The 21744-nt window shown below is 40.0% G+C and overlaps 1 protein-coding gene across 5 annotated transcripts in view; it reads left to right on the forward strand.

Moving 5' to 3' along the window:
* Positions 1-21744, forward strand: part of CTDSPL (CTD small phosphatase like) — an 81441-nt gene that overhangs the window by 50677 nt on the left and 9020 nt on the right. For 2 of the 5 annotated variants that reach the window (XM_038130002.1, XM_038129999.1), the window contains exons 3-6: positions 2385-2417; positions 5985-6038; positions 9147-9248; positions 14121-14177. In XM_038130002.1, coding sequence (XP_037985930.1) covers positions 2385-2417; positions 5985-6038; positions 9147-9248; positions 14121-14177 — 246 coding nt within the window. The remainder of the gene's footprint in view (positions 1-2384; positions 2418-5984; positions 6039-9146; positions 9249-14120; positions 14178-21744) is intronic. The other 3 variants (XM_038130003.1, XM_038130000.1, XM_038130001.1) reach the window with 2 other exon arrangements.

Here is a 21744-nt window from a genome sequence, read left to right on the forward strand (position 1 = left end):
AGCCCAGCCCCAGCTGAGCACAGGCACCTTTCAGGAGCTGCAGAGAGTGATAAGATTCCTCTCTTTGCCCACTCGTTCTGACCTCCTTCACCTCCCAAAAAGTCTCCTTTATTAAGAGACAGCTTAGGAGTTCATCAGATCACTTAAGTGTCAAATAATAACTGTACCACTGTTTTTAAAGAACCTGTCATGGTCTAGAGCAAGCCTTGTGCTAAAGAAACTAATAGGATAAATCTGTTATTTTGGTCAGCTTCTTCTCTAAAGAGAAAAAGCTCCTTATCTTTCTGCTACAGACTGCTCTGAAATAATACAGACTGCTCTGAAAAAAGTAAAATATTGTGGCCTGTCTGTTGGTGCTCATTGAGGCCACACATGACCATAGGCAGTGTTGGTGAGGAACACAGTGCTGGAAATTGTTGTTTCAAACTAAAAAATTACGCAGCTAAAGGAAAAGGTAGGATTTATCATTCCATCTGTATATAGCATGGAAAAAATAAAACCCATTAAAAAAACCCCCTGATTTCAATGGCTGGGGACAAATCAGTTCCTGGGTTGTCTTAGGGATACAATAGGGAAATTTTGGCATTCTAGGAACAGCTTTGTTCTGTTACAAACATCAGGAGCTCGTGGAAAGCCTTCAACAAATGCAGTCATCTGTCATCTCTTTCAAACTCTGCTGTTGTGACCCATTTCCCTTCCTGTCCCAAGGCATTAGGAAATGAGGCAGGACCTTGTAAGAAGTTTCCCAGAGCAGGCTTGTTTTTAAGAAGCATTTGCCTGTTCATGAACACTTTTGCTTTCCCAGAAGACTCTTGCACTTCTTTCTGCTTGTTTTTCCTGTTCTCATCTCTCTTACTACTGTTTTTTATTTTTGCATAGGTATTTCCAGGGTTCCTCTTAAGAAATTTGGGTTTTTTTTCCTTTTTTTTTTAAATTTAATTGAAGAAATTCTGTGAGAGAAATTAGGCAAACAGTAATGCAGGTCCTTTAGCAACTTTAGTTTTGGGTTCCCATGAAAGTCACTTCCACTAACAGGACATTAATATACTGAATTCTAGATATTTTTTCTATTCTTATTGGTATTACCCTGAGGGAAACTTGTATTCTTACCAACTTCTGTGTGTGTATTTTTCTAGAAATCAGGTACTTTTTACTAGTGCCAAGTTTTTGATAGTTCATGGTAGTTGCTGCTCTCTAATTTCTCCTTCAGCTTCCCAGGATTTTGGGCAAACTTCAGGAAAAAATTTCTGCTGAGCAGCACTAAAAAGAGCACTTTAAAAATAATACAGAGTTATTTTTGTTTGTCAGTAATGTGTCAACACTGGTAGACTTGAAAACAAATAAGCAGGAGGCTTCTTCAGCTGGAAGAGGCTGTTCTAGTGTTGAAAACAGCCCTTTCAATAGTTTCTCTGCTGGAGACCAGAGCCTGTGTTGTCCAAGTATTAAAGAATAAAATCATCTACCCATCTATGCTAGAAGGATCAGCTTCCTTTCTTTTCTTTTTTTTTTTTATGTGCTGTGCCCACCAGAAAATAAAGTTGGTTTTGAAGGGTTAGATCAGAAAACAGAATTCTAGCTTCAAAAATCTCTTACATATTTGAGCGAGTTTGAGAAAACAGAATTCTAGCTTCAAAAATCTCTTACACATTTGAGTGAGAGTTTGAGAAAATAGAGTTCCAGCTTCAAAAAGCTGTTACATATTTGAGTGAGAGTTTCAGTTGAATGAGAGTTGCCCATTTGAGCCAGGCTTTGTCCATTTTGGAGCTGTCCTTGTTTCTGGATGTCCAAGGATGAGAAGGAAGGATCAGGTTGGCCAAGAATTTCCTTCCTTCTCCCAAGTGTAGTGTAAAAGTGAGACCATGAGAGCAGCACTGACACTGCTGGATGGAGCAAGTGGAATTCCTTGGATTAGTTTAACATCATCGTGTCCTTCTCAGACATTTTGCTCTTGCCTAACTAAGTGAAAATGCTGTTTTTTCAAGCCAGTTGTCTCAAATGAAGTTGGGTTCAAGGAGTGGGGTTCTGCCAGGCTCTGGCTCAGCCTCTTGCTGCTGCAGTGCAAATTGACAAAATATACCCATTAGTAGATCTTAAAGCTGAAAAAGTTCCAGTAAATACAGGTACTTTCTTTATTGTCATCTCTTATTAATCATAGCATGGGTTTTATCAGTCCAGTCTCCTAAAAATCATAAATGCCAGTATACTAACAGATCATTTCAGCAACTAAAATGCAAAATCCTATTTTTATTTTTTTTACCCTGGTTTCTTGAATACTTTGAACTTTTGTTTTAAAATGTTTGAGTGCTACATTTACTGCTCCAGACCTTTGTTCTACCCTTTAAAAGCCATTACCCTTACAGTGATTTTTTTTTCTTTTTCCCCAGGGTGACCAGATGCAGGTCATGCCTATACCAAGTGTATGTATTTTTATCCCTTTTTCTTTTAATAATTTTCATGACTTTTGCTTTGATTCATTTTATGTTGCAGTCTAACAGGTCTGTTTTGTGTTGCATGTTAACAAAAGGGTTTTATGTTCTGTCTGTAATGTTGTATCCCCAGAGGTGAATTGAACTGCATGTCTTCTACAGGGACTGAAAGAAGAGTTTGGGTTTTATCTGGGTTTCTTCTGAATTTTTAGCATTCTGAAAACACATCAGGTAGTCTGAAAATTATTTATTTTAATAGAGGCAAAAGGTGACTCATCATCATTGTGTGAGATACAATTACAAAAACCTTTTCCTCTCATTTTCCCCTATATTCCAACTGAAAAGAAGAGTTGGAAACTGCATAATTTATTTGAAATAAGTCACATTAAGGAAACAGAGCACACTGACTGTTGCTCATCCCTGCACTTGTTTGAGATGATGCTCTTGGTATCAGCTGCTGCTTTATGAGCCTCAATATTTCTGTTTATCTTCCCTGGATTAAACTTGGAATGCTGTTTGGCATCTGAATTATTTTTCAAAGCTAAATAAAAGGAAGAAAAGAACCAAGTCCTTCAAACTGAAGCTTTTCATTTAATTAGTTTTAACCTTTTTTGGTCAAAAAAGCTGCTCTTTTTTTTTACAAGGATGAAGGCTTAGGCTTTGTAAAGCTGAAAATATCTTTTTTGTGGGGTTTTTGTTGGGTTTTTTTTGAGCTCCTTTGCTCTTTACAGTACTTCATCATTGCAGAGTTTCCCAGAAAACAGCAGTGCTGATGTGTGGAGATAATGACCCAGCCCTCTTGTTTGAGATATTGTAGCTGTTAAAGACCTGGATATTCCCCAAGATGCCACTCTTTTTCTTCTTTCTCTTCCTTCTCACGTAGCCCAGCATTCCAAATCCTGCTGTAAGAATCCCCCTGTCTGTGCTGCAGTGCAACAGTGCCAGGAGATCCCTGGGACTGTGCACATCTTCCCTCTTCCAACAGCTTTTCTTGGGTTTGAGAACTGTTGGAAATTCCTCTTTATTGCTTACCTGTTATTTCTGGTATGGCTCATGCATGGTGTGTATGCAGACAGGCATGGACATGCATGTGATTTGTATTTCTGCAAGTCTAGGAATAGAAAAACCTCAAATGTAAATCAGAAAATAACTGATTTCCAAACTACTTTTCTTTTTTACATACCTGCCAAATTCTGTTAGGTGACTGTAGTTGCTCCACTAGGAATTATTTGAACATGAAATATGTTCTGGCTGTGCTCTGACCTGGAATATAAAAACCTTTCCCAAGAGTGACTGTAGGTACTAACAGAATAAGAATTCAAACAGAACAAAATTTGGGAAGGATAAATGAGTAGAGCTTTGACAGGTACAGAAATTAAATCAGATGCTTTGTTAGAACACTGTCTTTGCAATATTAAAGCAGTGCTCTGTTAGATTTGGGCAGTGGTAGGAAAATGAATGATTCAAGAAGGGATATCTTTTTTTTCCCCTCCTTTTATTTTATTTTTTTTTTAAGCTCAGCTGTAATTTTGCAGACATATATTCCCAGCACTAACAAGGCAGTAAAATCAACTTATCCCTGCAGTCATGATGTAGAGTTCTGAGCAAGCAGGTGACTTTAAACACTCCTTCCCCTTCTCCAGTGCCATCTGATGCTTCTTCTTGCAGCAGGACACGGGAGTGTTGTCAGGCAACCATGGCCCTTGGGCACTGGTGTGACATTTACTCGCAGGATCAAAGGGCTGCTGGCTCTCAGGAACCAGCCAGCAGCACTGTGTCATCATCTAAATAAAGGCACAAGGGAGCTGCACATGCAGGGAGTGCTAGGAAGGAAAATGCAGGGTTGTGTCAGGAAAAACACCTAAAATTGAAGTGTTACTCTGCTGGTCTTAGGAGGGGTGTTGGTCCAAGACAACTCTAATTTTGTGTTTCAGACCCATTAAGGCAGAAATTCTTGATTCTCTGCTGCCTAGGGATGAGGACTGGGGATGTGTGAAGTGCAGTGTCTCGTACAAACCAGGAGAAAAATCTTCTAAACAGACCCAGAGCTCGGTCACAATTCAGTGGACATTCACTTTTTATAGGGCTGCTTGCAGATGTCATCAGTTCAGGTGCTCAGAGATTTCCTGAGTGGCTCTAAAAAGAGCTCTGCCCACTCCCCACTTTCAAATTGAAGCCTCCAGTCAAAATATGAGGATTTCTGGAGCTTTATTGTGCTTTTTATTGTGTATTAAACCTGGCAGTGTGCTGAGGTCACCTGTTTGAAAGCTTCCATTGCTTTATGTGCATTTTGCATTGCTTTTATTTGCATTTATGTGTGCAGTTCAGTGAAGTGGATCTTCTGCTCAATCAGATTTGTCCTGTATTAATTGCACTGAATTGAAAAGTTTGACTTAATGTGAATTTTTGCTTGGTTATTGATGAAGATGACTGCTAAACAAGAAATATTCCACCTTCAAGTTAGGTGCTTCAGAAAATAGAAAGAGCATTACTTCGGAGTTCTTTTTAATAGGAACTTTACTGTGTTTGTAACTCATATTTTGAGACTGTTTCCAGATAAGGCATAGGTTAAACAGCAGCATAATTGATTATTTTCCTAATACTGCAAAATTAATTACTTTAAGGGCTGAAATAAACACAAAGTTTTTAAAAAGGCAAACCCAAAACATCCCCAGCTGACACATTATGATAGACATGATTAAAAATGTAAATGTAGCTCAGGATGCCTGTGTTTTCATGGATTTTATTCAGCTTTGTTTGGAAAGGATATGGTAGAGAAATCATAAAATCATACAGTGGTTTGGGTTGGAAGGAACTTTAAAAGATTATCTCCTTCCAACCCCCAAATCAAAGTAGATCCATAGCAGCTTCACTATTTTATATTCTTTTGAATGAAGAGATAGATGGAAATACTGAACCACACTTATGCAACATCTTAAATGAGATGTTGTCAGACTTATCTTAAAAAACTCTTAAATTTAAGAGTTGGAGTGTCCACTTTTGTTCAGCTTAAAATTCCACTGTTAAGAGGTGGTATCAAAATTATCCCTCAGAATCCCTGCAGGAGTTAAATCTTAGCACAGGGATATTGGGGATTTTTCCACTTGTCCTCACCTACATTAGCTAAATCCTTATTATAACATTTTCTAGAAGAAATTTTGGGGAGCTGCCTGCTCCACAAGAGGAGCTGGCATCTTCTGGCAGCTGTGTTTTAATTAGGAGTAATTTATCTCCTGTGAGAGTATTTCTGCACGTAGCTGCTGGGAGAAGCTGTTAGCCCTGCTAGTGCAGCCCAAAGTGTGAGCAGAGGAGGACACAAACAGTAAATTAATGTGCTGCACTTGAGCTTAACAACCCTGCCAGTACAGAGAGAGAAAAAGAAAGGGCTTATTAATTCTGATACCTGTGGGAAATACGAGCCTGCAGGGAGGAAAGCTGATGGTTGTTCTGTACAGTGAATTTCTGCAAGATTTGTGTTGACCAGCTGTTGATGCTTCAACCAAAAGTCCTGTTCTCTTGCCACCACCATCCCCTTTTTTTTTTTGTTTTTTTTCTTAGGGAATTTACTATTTCCACGGGACTGAAGCAGTGCAGCAGTCGTTTCACTACAAGGTCTGTTGAGCTGATCAGCCCTGAGACCTGGCTGGAATGCATAAATCCCAAAGAGTGACTAGTTTAACTTGTGTACAGTTTGTGTCTTGTTGGAATTGAAGAGCAAACCAGTGGGATACCACGTGTCATTTTTCTGCTGAGTTCTGTGGAAGGCTGCAGCCTTTGGGGGATTGTTGCATAGTAAATATGAGTTGCTGTTAGCCACAATTAAATATTCTTAATCATCTCAGATGTCTTTAAAGTGATGTGTGTAAAAAAAAAAAATGACATTTGTCAAACTTCCATAACTGTTCACTGGTAACTGTGATGGAAATCTGATATTTAGAACTCTCCTTGGGTATGTCTCCATTAGTGAGAAAATTAAAACACAGTGTTGAGTAATGCTTGTTTCTGACTAAAAGCTTTGCTGCCCTTGACAGGTGGAAATTGCTTTAGATCAGAAAGCTTGAACAGCAAAACAAATGGGCTGATACTTTGCATACCAATCCTTTAAAGTTCCTAAAAGCCTCAAAAATGCCACCCTTGCTCCGAAGTCCTTCACCAGCTATTTAGCAGCCTCACAACTTGTAGTGGCTCCAGCTTCAGAATAATTTCCTCATCCCTGTTATCAGAAGGTGAATGTTTTCACAGTTGAGGGCAACAGAATTGCAATTTGTGAAATGGAAAATTCATTTATTCTGATCTTCAAAGGTGTGAACTTAAGGAAACAAGATCAGATTGAACTCAAGATGCCAAAGCTTGTGGGAGAGTTGGTTGTGCCCTTGTTAGATCAAGTTAAGTCAGTAACTGCACATGATCTCCTAAAGCAGTGCTGAAGGGGGACAGGAGCTCCAGCAGTGACCAGAAACTCTGTGTGGGTACCACGGGTGAATTGTGCCTCTCCCAGACACTGCTTTTGGGAAAGCAGAGGTGCAGGTGGGTGAAAAAAAGAGTTGCAGGTCACCTCGCTGTGCATTCAGGGGATTTGGGCTCTCAGAGATGAAAGTTCTTGCATTTTGTAGTCCTTGGTGTGTGTCCATCCTTTTCTTGATGACAAATGCAACAGTTTACAGCTAAAAAAATAAAGATATCTGTGGGAAGACAGTGCTTGTATTTTTCATATATGCCTTTTTTTGTGGAAGAATATATAGTTCCATATATTTTCCATAGATACAGATATTTTCAGTTTGATAAGGAATTCACATAGCAGAAGGAATTTCTGGCTTTGAACTGCCTGTGCAGATTATTGTAGTCAAAAACTCAAAGGAGATAAGAGTTTTGAGTACAACAATAAACTGAACTATTATTTTTTTTAAATAAGTATGTTTAAGGTTTCTTCGGATGTTCCTACCTTTTTTTTTCAATTTTAAAGACAAGAAGTATTGGAACATGGGTTTTGAAGATTACTGGTTTTAAATGGGTTGGATTTTTTCTCTCAATAAGCTTTTACTTGATTAAGGTTGCAAGTTTGGATCCTTCTTAATATGAAGAACTGAGGTGGAGTGCTAAATACCTTTTAGGCTTTGAATAGGAGGGAAAAACCAAAATTCTTTAGGTCTGGTCCTCGCTGCCAACAAGCAGAGGTGGAACTGAAGCAGCTGTGGGGCTGTCCATAACCTAGCCAGGGTGTTGTATAAATTCCAGCCTGGTTGGGTGGCTTTGCAGGCATTAGGCAGAAGCTGTTTTAGTTTGAAGGTCCTTGTAGATGTGTGCTGAGAGGAAATGCACTGAGACGAGTGGTGTGTAGGCAGGGCAGCTTCCAGTTTGGTGGCTGAGGGAACTGTTGTCAATGTTAACTGTAAAAAACTTAATCAATTTCAGTAAATGCTCCTAAAAACCCCCCAAGAACTCCTGCTTTAGCTAAAGACAATTAAAGTCCAGAATCTGATTTGTTAGGTGCTTCATTTAAGAGTTTATTAGGCATCATTGGCCAGTATCTATCAAGGTGACACTTGAATTCAGCCAGTGGTTGATGATCTGTCCTGGCTGCTGGAGGGTGTCCCTGCCTCACCTCTGTCACCCCTGCTTGCACAGGGGTGGCCTCAGATCTCTGCCAGCACCTCTGCAAAGGGCCACTGAAAAGAGCAAAACCCATAAATAAATATAAATGATAAATGATGAATCCTTACCAGAACGACAGTGAACAGATAAAAAAATAGGAGAAGAATGGAGTTAGAGTTGTGTATCCATGTCTATATTAATTTAATTTCCTCTCTGTCTTAAGCTTCTCCCTACTGATGCTTTTCTATAAAGCTAATCCTTTTCTTTCATCAAAAAACCCTGAGTGGCAGCAGTGTTTCAGCTCCAAATGGAAGCATTCTCTCCCATTTCTGTGGTTTCAGAAAGTATCCAGTACCAAAATCTAAAGCAACACATTTCTATTGCAAACTGGGGTGTTGAAGCGGGAAATGATCCAAAGAATATGAGACTGTCTGCATTGCTTTCAGGAAAATTGTCAATTCATGAGATTGGTGCCATTTTTAGTAAGGGCAGTGTGCTGTAGAAGAGCCCAGTTCAGGTTCTTCACTGCAGTTTTAATACCTTGACTGGGAGCATAATTCACATGGAAGTTGATCATCACCCTCCAAAGTGGTAAAAACAAGAGTGAAGACATGTCCTGCAAGATAAAATTAGTAATGCTGTCTTCCATCAGGATGGATTCCTCAGTTTCAGCACTTTTCATGGCAAACAGAAAAAATGATTTGTGTAAACGTCCATCAGCCTGAAATGGCTGCAAATGGCATTGACTGGAAATAGAATAACAACAGCAACCAAACCAGGCATTGGGAAAAGAGCCACTGGAAAAAGATGTTGTAGCAAATATCCTGGTCTTATCTTTATTTTTTTTTAGGTAGTTGGTGGCGTTTTACCATTTTCATTTCCAGTGCTTTGGAGGTCATTCTTAACAAGTCTCTAATTTAAAAAAGAAAAGTCTGTATGGGTATTGCAGTTGCATGAGCCATTAATATCCATACATGAACTTGGGATGAGCCCAGAAAATAATTTGATTTCAAGTCATGTATTCCAGCTGCCAGTAATTACTAGAATAGTAACGTTGACAGAAGGGTGCCCCTTCCATAGAGGTTTTACTTTTTTTTTTGTTGTCTTCCTCTTTTCTTTTATTTATAGCCACCAGCTAAATACCTCCTGCCAGAACTGACAGCATCAGACTATGGGAAGAAGTGTGTGGTCATTGATTTAGATGAAACTTTAGTGCACAGTTCATTTAAGGTAAGTAAATTCAAAAGGGATCTCTTGCAGCTTGAAACTGTCAGTGAATGCTGCAGGAACTGTTAAGCCTCTTAACACTTGAACTCCTCTTCCATCCTCTGCCTGGGAGTCCTCATTGCCTCTCCTGTGATTATTCATCCTAATTTAGCTCTCAGGGGAGTAACAACTGAGATTGCTTTTTAAATTTTTTATTTTTTTGAGAAAATCACACTGACTGCAACAAGGCCTGGGATAGATATTGACTTCAGGGCTTTAAGTGTTCCACCAAAGACCTGTGTTTTGGACAGGTGCAAAATTTGTTGCTTTGAAAATAGGTGTTTGTTTTTGCAGTTTAAATGATGCCATAATTAGTGTAGGAGAATGGAGAGTCAGCTTTGTGCTGGGTTGGATGTACCTTACACCAGGAGATTTTGGGCACCAGTGCTGGCTCTTCTCTCTTGCTGGAGGATGTTGTTTTCTAGGTCAGGCTTCTGTCCTGATCACAGCAATTGTTTTTAGGTATTTAGTTTTCAGAGCAGGAAAGCAAATACCATTTAGTTGGTGGTGAGTCAGTCATCCTCAAGAAGCAGCCTCTGTAACCCTTCAGAGTTCAGCACGTGCTGAAGGTACTGGTATTTTTCCTGTTGCTTAAGTAGGCCTGAAATGAGGAGACTTCAGAAATACAGAGTCTAAATTGGCTTAGGGTACTGATAGCATTTCTGATTAGTACAGCTAATACTGATAAAGCATCTGCTGCTTTTGTACATTGATTGGAGAATTTATAAGAATTAATAATGCTATTTTACTACTCCCAAACCAGATTAACCACCCTTACAGTCTTCTAGCTGCTTGCACTCCATTTTTCACTGGAAACATCAACTCCACTTTTTAATCCTTGACTTGTTTGTTGCCAGTATTTAAAATGCAAACTTGTAATTCATGTTGTGGTTAGAATTTGGCAGCAGCTTGTCTTTATTGACTTAAAGAGAACCTTATATGGAAATAATAGAACAAATATTCCTGTGCCTCAGACTGAAATGAAGATTTTTTTTTTTTTCTCTGTCTTTGTTGTGCCTGATGCTACAGAATAATTTCTGGTGTACAGGAACCTCCAAGCCTCAGTGCCATATTTGCCTTCTGTAGCCAGACTGAGCCTACTTTAGAGAACTTTTCAGGGAGATAAAAACCACAGCTGGATTGAGAAGGGCGGAGCCATGCCTTCCTTTTTAAACAGGAGTCAAAAACAAGAAGGGAAAGTGGAATTTAAAAGTCTAATTGTGTATAATAAAATTGAAGCGTGAGGCTTATTGTTACCTGAAAGGTAAAAATACAATTTTGCTTTCTGAGTGCTGTGGGTAATTTTGTACTGTGAATTTTTTTTCTGGTTTTGAAACAAAATGAGATTCAGTTTAGGTGGTTATTAGTTATTTTTTAAACCATTTTAAAGAAATGCATGTTTAATGGTTGACACAGTTGCAAATCTCTCTTGTCGAGCTGAGATTTGCAGAGTGTTTCTTAGAGGGCTTCTTTTAATCCTCCCACATTCAAATGATATTTAATGGGTATTTAAATTATGTTGAGTAGATATTTAAGAAAAAAAATCAAAAGATTTTTCTGCTTGATGATGAGCACTGAATAATGTTTTGAGTGAGGGAAAGAAAACTGGTCCTTTTTTGTGTGAGGTCAGTAGAGTTGGGCAGATGTTGGAGTTTTAGGGTGACAGTGGTGTTATTTCAGTATGAAACCCTCTGGTTGGGGTGTGTAAGAGAAAACCAAGTGCTGGAGGAAATTAGTTTAGTTGTTCAGTGGCTGGCATTGTCCAGTGATGCTGTCTGGGTTTTGTTTCATGAAGGGAAATTCTTCAGCTGAATTAAGACCATTAATTGTCATCAAAAATAATGATACATTCCAGCAGAGCAGGGGTTTGAACACCTGGGTGCACCCTGCTCTGCCAGGAGAGAGTCAAGTTACTTTTGTAGTTTTTTTTAGTTTGTAGGGGTTTTGGGGGTATTTGGGGGGTTTTTCTTCCATTAAAACATATCTGCTCTAACCAGGTAGGTCCCCACTTAAAAGCTGGAAAAGCATACATAAATTTGAGAGCTTTATTACAAAAGGCTTTATTTAAAACACCTGATCCTTTAGAATTTGTAATTCTGTTATGAAATAGGCTTCATATTTCAAATGCAGATTGCCTGTTTTTTTTGACACAACCAGAGAGGCAGAATATTTAAAGTGCTCTTTATGAAAGCAGCAACATCTGAGGGAGGGTAATTCTCATCTTCTTATGCCCCTGCATATTTGTGAAGCTTTAAGGAGGTACTGGTCTTTCATGTTAGGTGCATATTAAAAGAATAAAGTTTGGGGTTCTTTGGCAAGAGTAAAGAAGGAATAGATAGACAGGGTAGTTATCATTCCCATCATAAAACAATAATAGAAGCAAAAAATAATAAATTATTAAATCAAGGAGATGTAAACACGGTTTTGTATAAAATGTATTAAACCACATGCAAGCCTGGAATGTAGTCCTATTCAAAACTGGCAGTGAAACACCTTTAGAACATCTAAAATGCTGAAAGTTTGGGGGTTTTTTAATACAAAAGTTCTGACTGAGCTGAAGATTTTCAGTGGAATTCCATTCCTTTCTTCCAGGCTTTGTCTCTGTGCTTCCCACTGGAGGCATGGATGTGCTTCATGTGCCCAAAAACCTTTACCCAGCAAATTGCTGAAGACTTTTCTCCTCTTTTCCCTCCCTGAGGAGCACAGAACTCCAGTCTGTGCTCCTTTCCTTATCACCAGTGGCAACAAGAAAGCAACATAATACCTGAAGTAGAAGTGGGGGAAGCAAATTGGGACTAGTTTGGTGACAAAGTCTGAGACTGAGTTTTATTTGTTAGAAAAAACCAAAGTTGCTCACACTGAATGTGGTTTTCTCTGGCATCTGGTTGATGTTGCTCCTGTTAAAATTAAATTCTGTACAAACTGTAGTTTTGTCAGTGGATTTCAAAACCTCTGCAGCTTGCAGTGACCTATTCTTTTGCTGCTGCAGAGTGTTTCTCTTGCTGAAGGGAGTCATGCATATATAAACCCTTCAAGTGTGTGCAAGCCTCTTCAAAGTCTGCAGGGAGCTGGCACCCACTGGAAAACTGGTGGCTGAGGCTTCTTGACAACTCATTTGAGGTTTTTTTTAAGGTGAAGCACCAGAACTTTTGTGTAGCTGTTCTGTGGCTGTTAGAGCTGCACAGTTTCTTCTCCATCTGAGGGGCTTCATGCAGGGAACAGATGGGAGCCTCCCCTCTGTCTTCTTCCACAGCAGAAAGGGGAAATTGGTCAGTGTTAGATAAGAAAAATATAGATTGATCTGTGTATATTTGAGGAATTATTCAGATCACATCAGCACAGGGGTCAGCAAGAGGTCTGTTGCCAATCCTGGCTGGTCAGGATGAGAGGATTTCATGTAGCCTCTCCTGTGTCCTCAGACCCAACTCCTGCAGGTGTCAGATCAAACCATCTTCTTTATTTCCTTTCTCCTGAGAAAGGGTGTTTCCCTCCACAGAAATTCTTTGTGGTCACTTTGCTCTCCTGGCAGGGAGGTTGTCTGACAGGGGAATTAGAATCTGGTTTATCCAGGGAGTGGGATCAAAGTGCTGCTGGCAGGTTAATACTGCAGGATCCTCTTTTCCCACCATTTTTTCACAGAGCACCTGTTTAGACTCCCCAGTTTGTGATCTGCTTCTTAAGTCCCTTTACCTCAGCTGCTTCTCTGCTTTCTTGGCACACCTTTGCCACCCTGAAAGAGTTTAAAGTCTGTTTCCAGTCCCACAAATACTTCAGGGGCATCTTATTGGTGGTTCCTGAGATCAGACTGATCCAGAAGAGCAGGTGGGACCATCTGTACAGATCTCACAGAGCTGAGTGAAAATGTTCTCCAGCCTTAGCTTGCTGATACCAGTTCCAGCCTGGGCAGCATCCGTGCAAGATACTGGCTGTTCATCAGTCATGTTAAAACTCTTTGGCAGCTTTGTTTCAGCCATGTCCAGGCTGCAGGTGATGGAATGAGCTCCAGGCATGTTTACATGACTGTTTTTTTAGCATGGACACAGTGCATGATCTGTACCAAAGTGTGGTGTCCACTTGAACCAGTAAACATTGACAGCAGCCTGTTCCAAATAACCCCTGCTGTCTAGCCAAGATTAGATTATGAACTCCTGAACTGTCTACAAGGCCACTTTTCTGCTTTCCAAGGCAATTTTACTTGACCAGCAGTTTTTCACAGTAAGTCTTGAGAATTAAGTTGTGTTCAACAGGCTGGAAAAACAGATTCAGGGACTTGGGTAGAGCGTGCCTGCTCTTCCTTTTGGAATTAAAATGCAGTTTTGCATGATTAGTTTGATTGAATTGGCATGTTTAGAATCCTTTAGCTATACAGCTTAAGTCTTGCTGCAGCTGCTGATTCAAATATGACCATTAAGTATTACTTTTACCAATGTCTTTATTTTTAATTTAGTCACCAGTTGATACCCTCGAGTAGAATGTGTGCAGTACACAGTTGATTTTCTTGATGGTCATTTATCCATAAAGACTGGATGGAAGAGTTTATCCAAAGAGATGTTTTCCTGATGAACACACTCCATGGTAGTGGGGGTTGTTCAAGCAGTGAAGCATGCTAGATTTTATGAGGCTTAAAAAAAGGAGAGAAAAGGCAAGTGCAGCATCTGAAATTACAACTGTGAGCTTCTGGCTCGTGTAAGAGCACACACAGAGTGGATATGTGTGGTCAATAATGATTATTAACTTGTTCCTCGGAAGTTGGTACTCTTCCCTTTCATGCCCCTGAAATTTTCCCTCGAACCATTTTATTTTTAATGCTGATTATTTCCTTGTCATTCTTTCTAGCCAATTAGCAATGCTGATTTCATCGTTCCTGTTGAAATTGATGGAACCATACATCAGGTAAGTGCTGGTTTTTCCTTCAGCATTGTGTCCTGAGTCCCAGAACATTCTCCTCCTCCATTTGCTGCTTTATTTCCAATAATTTCTCTTGCAAAGCATGGAAGCTGTGTGTTCTGGAATGCAGACAGGCATCCCTGTGTGCTCAGGTGGAGTCTCAGGACTTCAATACTCAACTCTTTGTCAATTTTAAAACATTTTCCAACAGGAAATGATGTAAGGATGGGGTTTCAAACATTGCTGGGCCCAGAAAAAGCTGCTGGAACACTGCATTTTTCATTCCCTCCAACACAAATAGGACATAGGTTAGCTTTAATATTTGTTGGTAGCTCATATGCTAAAGGTTATTTATATTTTATAAAAGTATAATGGAAGAATAGGCATTTATTCAGTTTTTGTGGCAATCTGTGTTCAATTTCTGTCCCCTTTTATTCCTGTAAGTAATTCAAGTTCCTCTGATAGGAGTTATTATATACTTCAGCATATTTGAAAGGTCTGGACAAAACCATGAGGAGACTGATTTCTGAGTCTGTTCTTTAAGAACTTCACTTAAGGCTCTAAGAAATGGTTTTGAGTAAATGCAAAACACCCATAATTTGAAAATCAGTCCCCTCCATGTATCTTGGATTGGTGTCTTTAATCAGTGATCATTTCTGAAGGGTTGAATAAAATAAATTACAGTGCTGTTACTCTCCCTCTTCAGGCAGACATTGAAGTTCTTGCTGGAGATGAATTAAACAGGTTAATGTCAAGTTGATCCTTTCTGATACATGAACTCTGTAAATTGTTTGAAACATCTTCTGTTGGGTGTTACAGTTAGCAAACCTTCCCTTCATGTGATGCAACAGAAATTTAAAGTATTTTAAATTCTGAAATGTTGTTTATATATTATCTTTATGGATTATTTCTACTTGGTCAAAGAGATTTTTATATTTTAAGAGGTTTTATATTTTATTTCTATATTATATCTTGTACTAATTGGTGGGTCATAAAGGTAGTTCATAATTTTGTCTGATTTCCTGTGATTGAAGCTCTCCATGTATTTGTCACTCTTAAAATGATTACTGAATATCAATCAGTAGACTGAAACATGTTTTAAAGTAATAGTTGTTTTGACAGTTTTTACACTGTGCCTGTTCTGTGTAGAAAAATCAATACCTGGGGTACTTCCACCTGGAATGTTCACCAGAGCTGATGCTTACAGCATTTAAGTGATGCTTTGGAGATTTGTGATTTTGAATCCTGATTTGATGTGGGCTTTAGCAGTGTTTGGTGCTGTGGAACAGACAAATTCTCTCTCCTAAAACTTCTCAGAATGCTTTTGAAAGTGAATTTTTGAATGGCTTAGAATTGTGATCACTTTGCTTGTCAGGATGTCATATTTACATTTGGAAACAAATCCCAATAAAAGGCTTGGGCTTTATAGTCAGACATGTCAAATACCTGTTGCTTTTCCATTCCCTACTGCAAACTCTGAGATTCTTCACTAAAAATGATGCAGTTTGGCACTTGGAGATGACTCCATGTGGAGAAAAGAGAAAATAGCCACAAAAAAACCCCTACAAACAAACAAAAACCCACAACTGGGCCCAAAGGGAGTGGATTTGTGCATCTCCTCTGACAGAGGTGGTCAGGTGAAGTTTGTCTCTGTGCTTTGCTGGAAAGTCCCTGCATGATTTTCAAGGAAATTGCTTCACTCTTTGAATTTCAAGTTCTTAACCTCTGAAATAGGTAAATACCTCAGGCACATTTGGATGGTAAGAGTGAAGGTAATTGTAAGGAATTTATGATTCTTGAAATAAAGGTAATTTGTGTGGCACACGGGATAGGCAAAGCCTGGGTGTGTAATACCTCTTGTAATGCTGCTGACATTCAGGAATCTTTTCTTTTTTGTTTTGCACCGTGATAAAGGGCAAAAGTGGATATTCTGGCTGAGTGTGATGTGCATTAACACAGCCTGTAGAGCTCTGACAACCTGTTCCCACTTCAAACCTGTAATTCTGTAGTCACTTAGAGCATAAATGAACTGATCTGAGCAATTTCTGTCATTTATCAGGATTTGTCATCTGTGTAATGCGTGTCCATTTTCTTAAGCAGTTTATAAACTCCAGGATTAATCACTGACATTGAAAAATATTTCCACCTGTGCAAAATACCCCAGGATATGGGAAATACTGTGGAAGCACACTGTCCATAGTGCATATCCCTCTTTTACCAGTGAGCCTGGTACCTTATCAGGCAGGAGGTGGACAGATTTTTATTGTCCCTGACCTCTGCCTTGGCAGAACCCCAGTGGAAAGGAAGTTTCCTTGCTGAGAAACACCATTTCAGAGATGCCCATTCATACAGAAACTTGGAATTATATGAGATTGTTCAGCTCTCGTATACCAAAAATACAAGTTGTGGCAAATGGAATTGCTGTACTCCTGAGAGAGTTTTGAGATTGACTTATCTAGCAAGTTTTTTCATGGTAAATGCTGGTTGGGTTTGGATGCTTTGTTGGGTTTTTTTTTTTTTTGCAGTTCAACAGAGGTCTTAAAAAAAATAATGTCTTTAGTTTGGGGAATTTGCTTTCCCTTATATAATTTATAATCCAAAGGTCAGAAACACTCTTGGGGTTTTTTTATAGGGAGGACAATTCATCATCTTAAAGGGTGCTTAAGTAAACGAGCTTCCCTAGATTAAAAAACAGCTTTTCTTGACATCCCTTCTCCCTTTCCCATCTTTTCTTCTCCAGCCTAAATTACCTCATCTTTTGAAAGGATTTGTCATTTTATTTTAAGAAGGAAATAAATCAAGTGTGAAGGAACCTCTCTTTCTTTCTACTCTGGGTCTCTGGATGCCTGCAGAGCTGCCCATCCTGGGGCAGCTGAAGTTCCAGGGGAGAATCCCACATTTTCACAGAATGACCAGGTTTGAAGAGACCTTCAAGATCATTGAGTCCAACCCAGCCCCAACAGCTCAACTCAACCCTGGCACCCAGTGCCACATCCAGGCTTTGTTAAACACACCCAGGGATGGGGACTCCACCACCTCCCCGGGCAGCCATTCCAGAACTTTATCACTCTTTCTGGGAAAAACTTTTCCCTAATATCCAGCCTGTGGTGGTTCCAGTTGTTGGTTTCTCTGGGTTTGGATTGAAGGCACTTGAGACAGTAGTTCATGTTTTACTCAGGTGTTTATTATTTCTTATCAGTAAAACAGTCTCACTACTGTGAGTTTGGCAGCTTTTCATTAGAAGGCACAAAATGGCCAACAATCTCTTGTTCCAAGGTCTCCTAAGACTAAACTATCCAATTAAGAACTGACACCTGGATTATTTTCCCTTTTAACCCAAGAACTGATCCCACAGAGCAATGTGGGCTTTTCTGCCCAATTACAAAATGCCACCCAAACCCATGGAGAGGAAGGAAGAAGAATCATGAAGAAGAAACCCAGGAGGACACCCTGTGCCCTCCATCTTGCTTTCATCCAAAACATACTAAAAATCCCAAAACTTCCATTTCTACCTAAGTGATACACCTACACTACTGTCTATAATCTATTTCACACTTTGGTGGATTCCAGTCTATCTTGAAGTGCAGGAAACTTTCTCCATGACTGAGGGTCAGAGTCAGTGCTCCCCTGGGGGTCAGGGCACCCCAGAGCAGACAGAGAAATATTCCCAGTGCCCTGGGTTTCCACACCAACCCTTGGTGCAGCTCGAGGCTGTGTGCTCTGGTTGTGTCAGCGCTGCCTGGAGAAAGAGCCCAGCCCCAGCTGAGCACAGGCACCTTTCAGGAGCTGCAGAGAGGGATGAGGGCAGCCCTGAGTCTCCTTTTCTCCAGGCTGAGCACCCCCAGCTCCCTCCGTGGTTGCTCTCAGGGTTTGTGTTCCCAGCCCCTCTCCAGCCTCGGTGCCTCCTCTGGCCGCGCTCGAGCGTCTCAGCGTCCTTCCCAAGCTGAGGGGCCAGAGCTGGGCACAGCACTCGAGGTGTGACCCCACAGTGCCCAGGGCAGGGGCAGAGTGACCTCCCTGCTGCTGCTGGCCACGCCATTCCTGATCCAGGCCAGGAGCCTTTGGCCTTCTTGGCCGCCAGGGCACTCTGCTTTGTGCTGGGAGTGATGGCCCAGGTACGGGAGGGCGGTTCTGGTGAAAGCTGACCCTTCTGGCTGCTCCTCTCATTCCACTCTGGTTCTCTGGGGGAAAGGAGATCAGAACTGGTCCTGCTCTCCCAAATGACAAGTGGGAAATCCAGTGGAGTGTGTTGGAGCTGAGCAGAGACTCACTGGGGATGGAAGTGGTGGCTGGAGAGGTTCCTCCTGTTGGGTACCTTGATTTAACTGTGCAGGAACACTTCCTCTCCTTTGGAGCCACTGACCAAGAGCAGAGTGACCACAGCCCCCAGACCAGAAACTATATCAAATACAGCTTTACTCCCCAACAGGTGAAGGTTTTTAGGGAATGCTTGTCCTTCATCTTTCATCCAAATTGAATTCCAGTGCCTTTGTGCCTTGCTTTTGGTGTCCAAGAGTAAAGAGGGCAGCCAGGAAGGGTTTGATTTGGTGGTTTTTTTGAATTTTATTTTTAAATATAGTTTATTTATTGAGTAAAACTAATTTTAAGTGTTTGTTTGGAGTGAAGGAAGAGTTAATTCGATTAATTGCTTGTTTTTAATTGTTGAAAGCTGAGGGAATTTGGCAGGTATACTTTGAACATAATATGCAACTTTTTTTTAACGATGTGGGGGGAAAGGCTGTCTGAATAATAGATTTCCTTCCTGTAAAGCACAGAATTCATGGATTTTCTTGCAGGAGGCTGTGGCCTGGTTCAAGTAATCCAGGATAGGCTGTATCCATTCTAACTGGCCTATTCTTGGTTACTTGCACTGGGACAGGGCCACAACTGTGTGACCCAGGACCACGAGGGACACGTGGGATTTTCTGCTCACTGCTCAGAAGAGACATGAAACAGGAGATTAAAGGACTTGGAGTTGTCACGGGCAGATTTTTTGGTCATTACTTGCAGATTGCCTCATTGTAAAGCTGGTTTTGAAAGGCAATTCTATGTGTCCTGTTAAATTGGTTGAAAATGAGCTGGGTTTGTCTTTGGGTTTCACAAATACTGAGTCTCTGTAGGCTGAGGCTGCTTTGAGGTATAGAAAATTCATGGGGAAGTACGAAATGCTTGAAAACAATTAAAGATAATTGCTTGTGTTCTGCCATTAGCAGCTGTAAGAATCCTGTGGAAACATGCCTAGTGCCTGATTTGTACTTAAAATGTTGAGTAGGGTTCATTTTAAATAACAACAAAAAAAAAATCCTGTATTCCTCTTAAATTCTTGCTGTGATAAGGAAAAAAATTAGTGAGCATACAAAAAAAAAAAAAAAAGGATTTTTTTAATGCCCTGAAGACAGTATATAAATCTCACAAAAAATGCCAGGAGCCAGTTAGTCTAGAGATTTCAACTGAAGACATCAGGCAATGGAGGAAAAAGCCAAGCCACAAATAACCATGCAGCATTGAGATGCAAGTCCAGCCACTAACAAAGTAAAGGGGAAAAAATTCCAAATGAGAAGGAAGAGGAGAAAAGAGCTGCACTGTCAGCTGAAGAAAGCTTTCTATGTGGAGTAAACCAAAGAGATTTTGTAGCCCAGGATACTAGTACATTTTGGAGTTGCTTCCAGGCTCTAAGTAGGACTTCTCAAAAAAAACCTTCAACTCTGGAGAATAACTATCCAGAGTATTAAGATATGTTGTTCTGCCAAAAAGAAAAAAAAAAAGAAAAAAAAAGAAAAAAGTGAAGGAACTGGGGCTTTGTACAGAGGGAAATAATTAAGGGAAAAATTTGGTGAGACTTCATCTTAAGAGATGACATTTATTATTAATTAGGCATTTAACATGAGAAGCAAATCTGTTGGCCAGATCCCAGTAGGGAAAGATTTGAGGCAAAGCAGCAGGAGAAACTCAAGTAGAGGAGGCTGTGAGTGCTCTGTGGTGGATCAGGAGCCCTAAACTGCAGAAAGGAGACCAGCTAAAAACGCTGTGTATTCACAGCTAATCCTGAATTAGGGGCAGAATTAGGAGCCCTAAAAACAGGCAGAGGAGTGTTTATTGTCAGGATTGGCCCATGCAGCCCAGGCTGTGGCTCAGGGCTCTGGGGCTGCAGCTCTGGGGTTGATTTACTGAGTGCTCCTGATGGAGGAGGTGGCTTGTGTTGCAAGCAGCAAAGTTCAGATCCTTGGCAGGGAGTTTGTAATTACATTCCAAGTGGAAATACTTCACTGACAGGGGCAGAGATAGGGATGGAGAGCAAAGAGGAGACTTCTTGTGCTGAGGCTGGAAGCACTGGGCTTTAAAAGGGAAATTAATATTAAAATCCAGCACTAACTCTCCAAGAATGATAAGACTCTGGGGTGCCCCTTTTGTGCCCTCAAAAATAAGTGTAGGAATAAAATTATGGCTAAAGAATCAAGAACTTAATTATTAACTTGGATCCTGCTGTCTTTCCTCTCACATCTGGGAAGTTGGAAATTCTCTGGATACCCAAAAGCAGAGGGACTGCAGCTGTGTTTCTGTCTTAAAAAAAAAAAAAAAATCAAAGGTAGAATCTGGAGAGGAAATACTACAGCCCAACTTTGTGTAGAAAGAATTAAATGAAAAATTAATTGCCTTGTTATAGGAGAGGAAATTACTTGGTTTATGCCTGGTGAAATACAGGAAACATTGCTGTAATTATCTGGAAAGAGAGTGGTGGTGAAGTACATCTGTTAACTCTCTTTAATCCATAAAATGTCACCATTATTTGATGTGTTAGGTGCTGCTGTGGTTGTTTAAAAAAAAATCTGGGTTATAAATTGTTATCTGTATCAGAGTTTGAATGTAATGTTTATGGGGTCAGAAATAGTTAAGATAAATTTCATAGAAATAACTTAAAAGAGATAAAGACTTCATGGTATGATCTGTATGCTGCATAAAGGGGAAAATTAACATTTCTGCTTTAGTCATTAAGGTACAGCTCCATCATATGTGTTTTTAAAAAAAGCCTTACTTTCAAATTTAGGTTTTCAATTTCAATTACACAGTTTCTTTTTTTCTTCTTTTGCTGTAGGCTTTTAATTGTTACACTTGAGTTCAAGCTGCTGTTTCCATATTTTTGTCCTTCAGGCTTTTTCTCCGAGTACCTTGATTTTTTTTATTTTTTTTTCCTCTTATTAATAGGAATCTAGTAAAATCCATACAATTAATCTAGTTTTACATATCAAAGAATTAAATTCCTAAAATAGCATCAGTCTTGCAATTCTTCCTGAATTCAGCTCCATGCCAGACTTCTCCACTTGAAATTTCCAGCATTAGGGATTATTTGCCAAACAAAAGAAGATAAAATGCTGCCAATATTTTCTCTCAAACTTTTAATCTAACTGCAAACAAGACAGATAAATATTTCTCAAGCAGACTCCCCTCTTCAGCTTCCCAGTATATTGTGAGCTGTTTCCAAGCTTTCTGAGCAGCACTTCCCTTGTTTTGGTATCTTCTCTGAGCACAAAATCATCTTGTGTCCTCTGCAGGGAGAGTCAGGGAGGTTTTAATA

Source organism: Motacilla alba, chromosome 2 (assembly GCF_015832195.1).
Source record: "Motacilla alba alba isolate MOTALB_02 chromosome 2, Motacilla_alba_V1.0_pri, whole genome shotgun sequence".
Taxonomy (NCBI): Eukaryota; Metazoa; Chordata; class Aves; order Passeriformes; family Motacillidae; genus Motacilla; species Motacilla alba.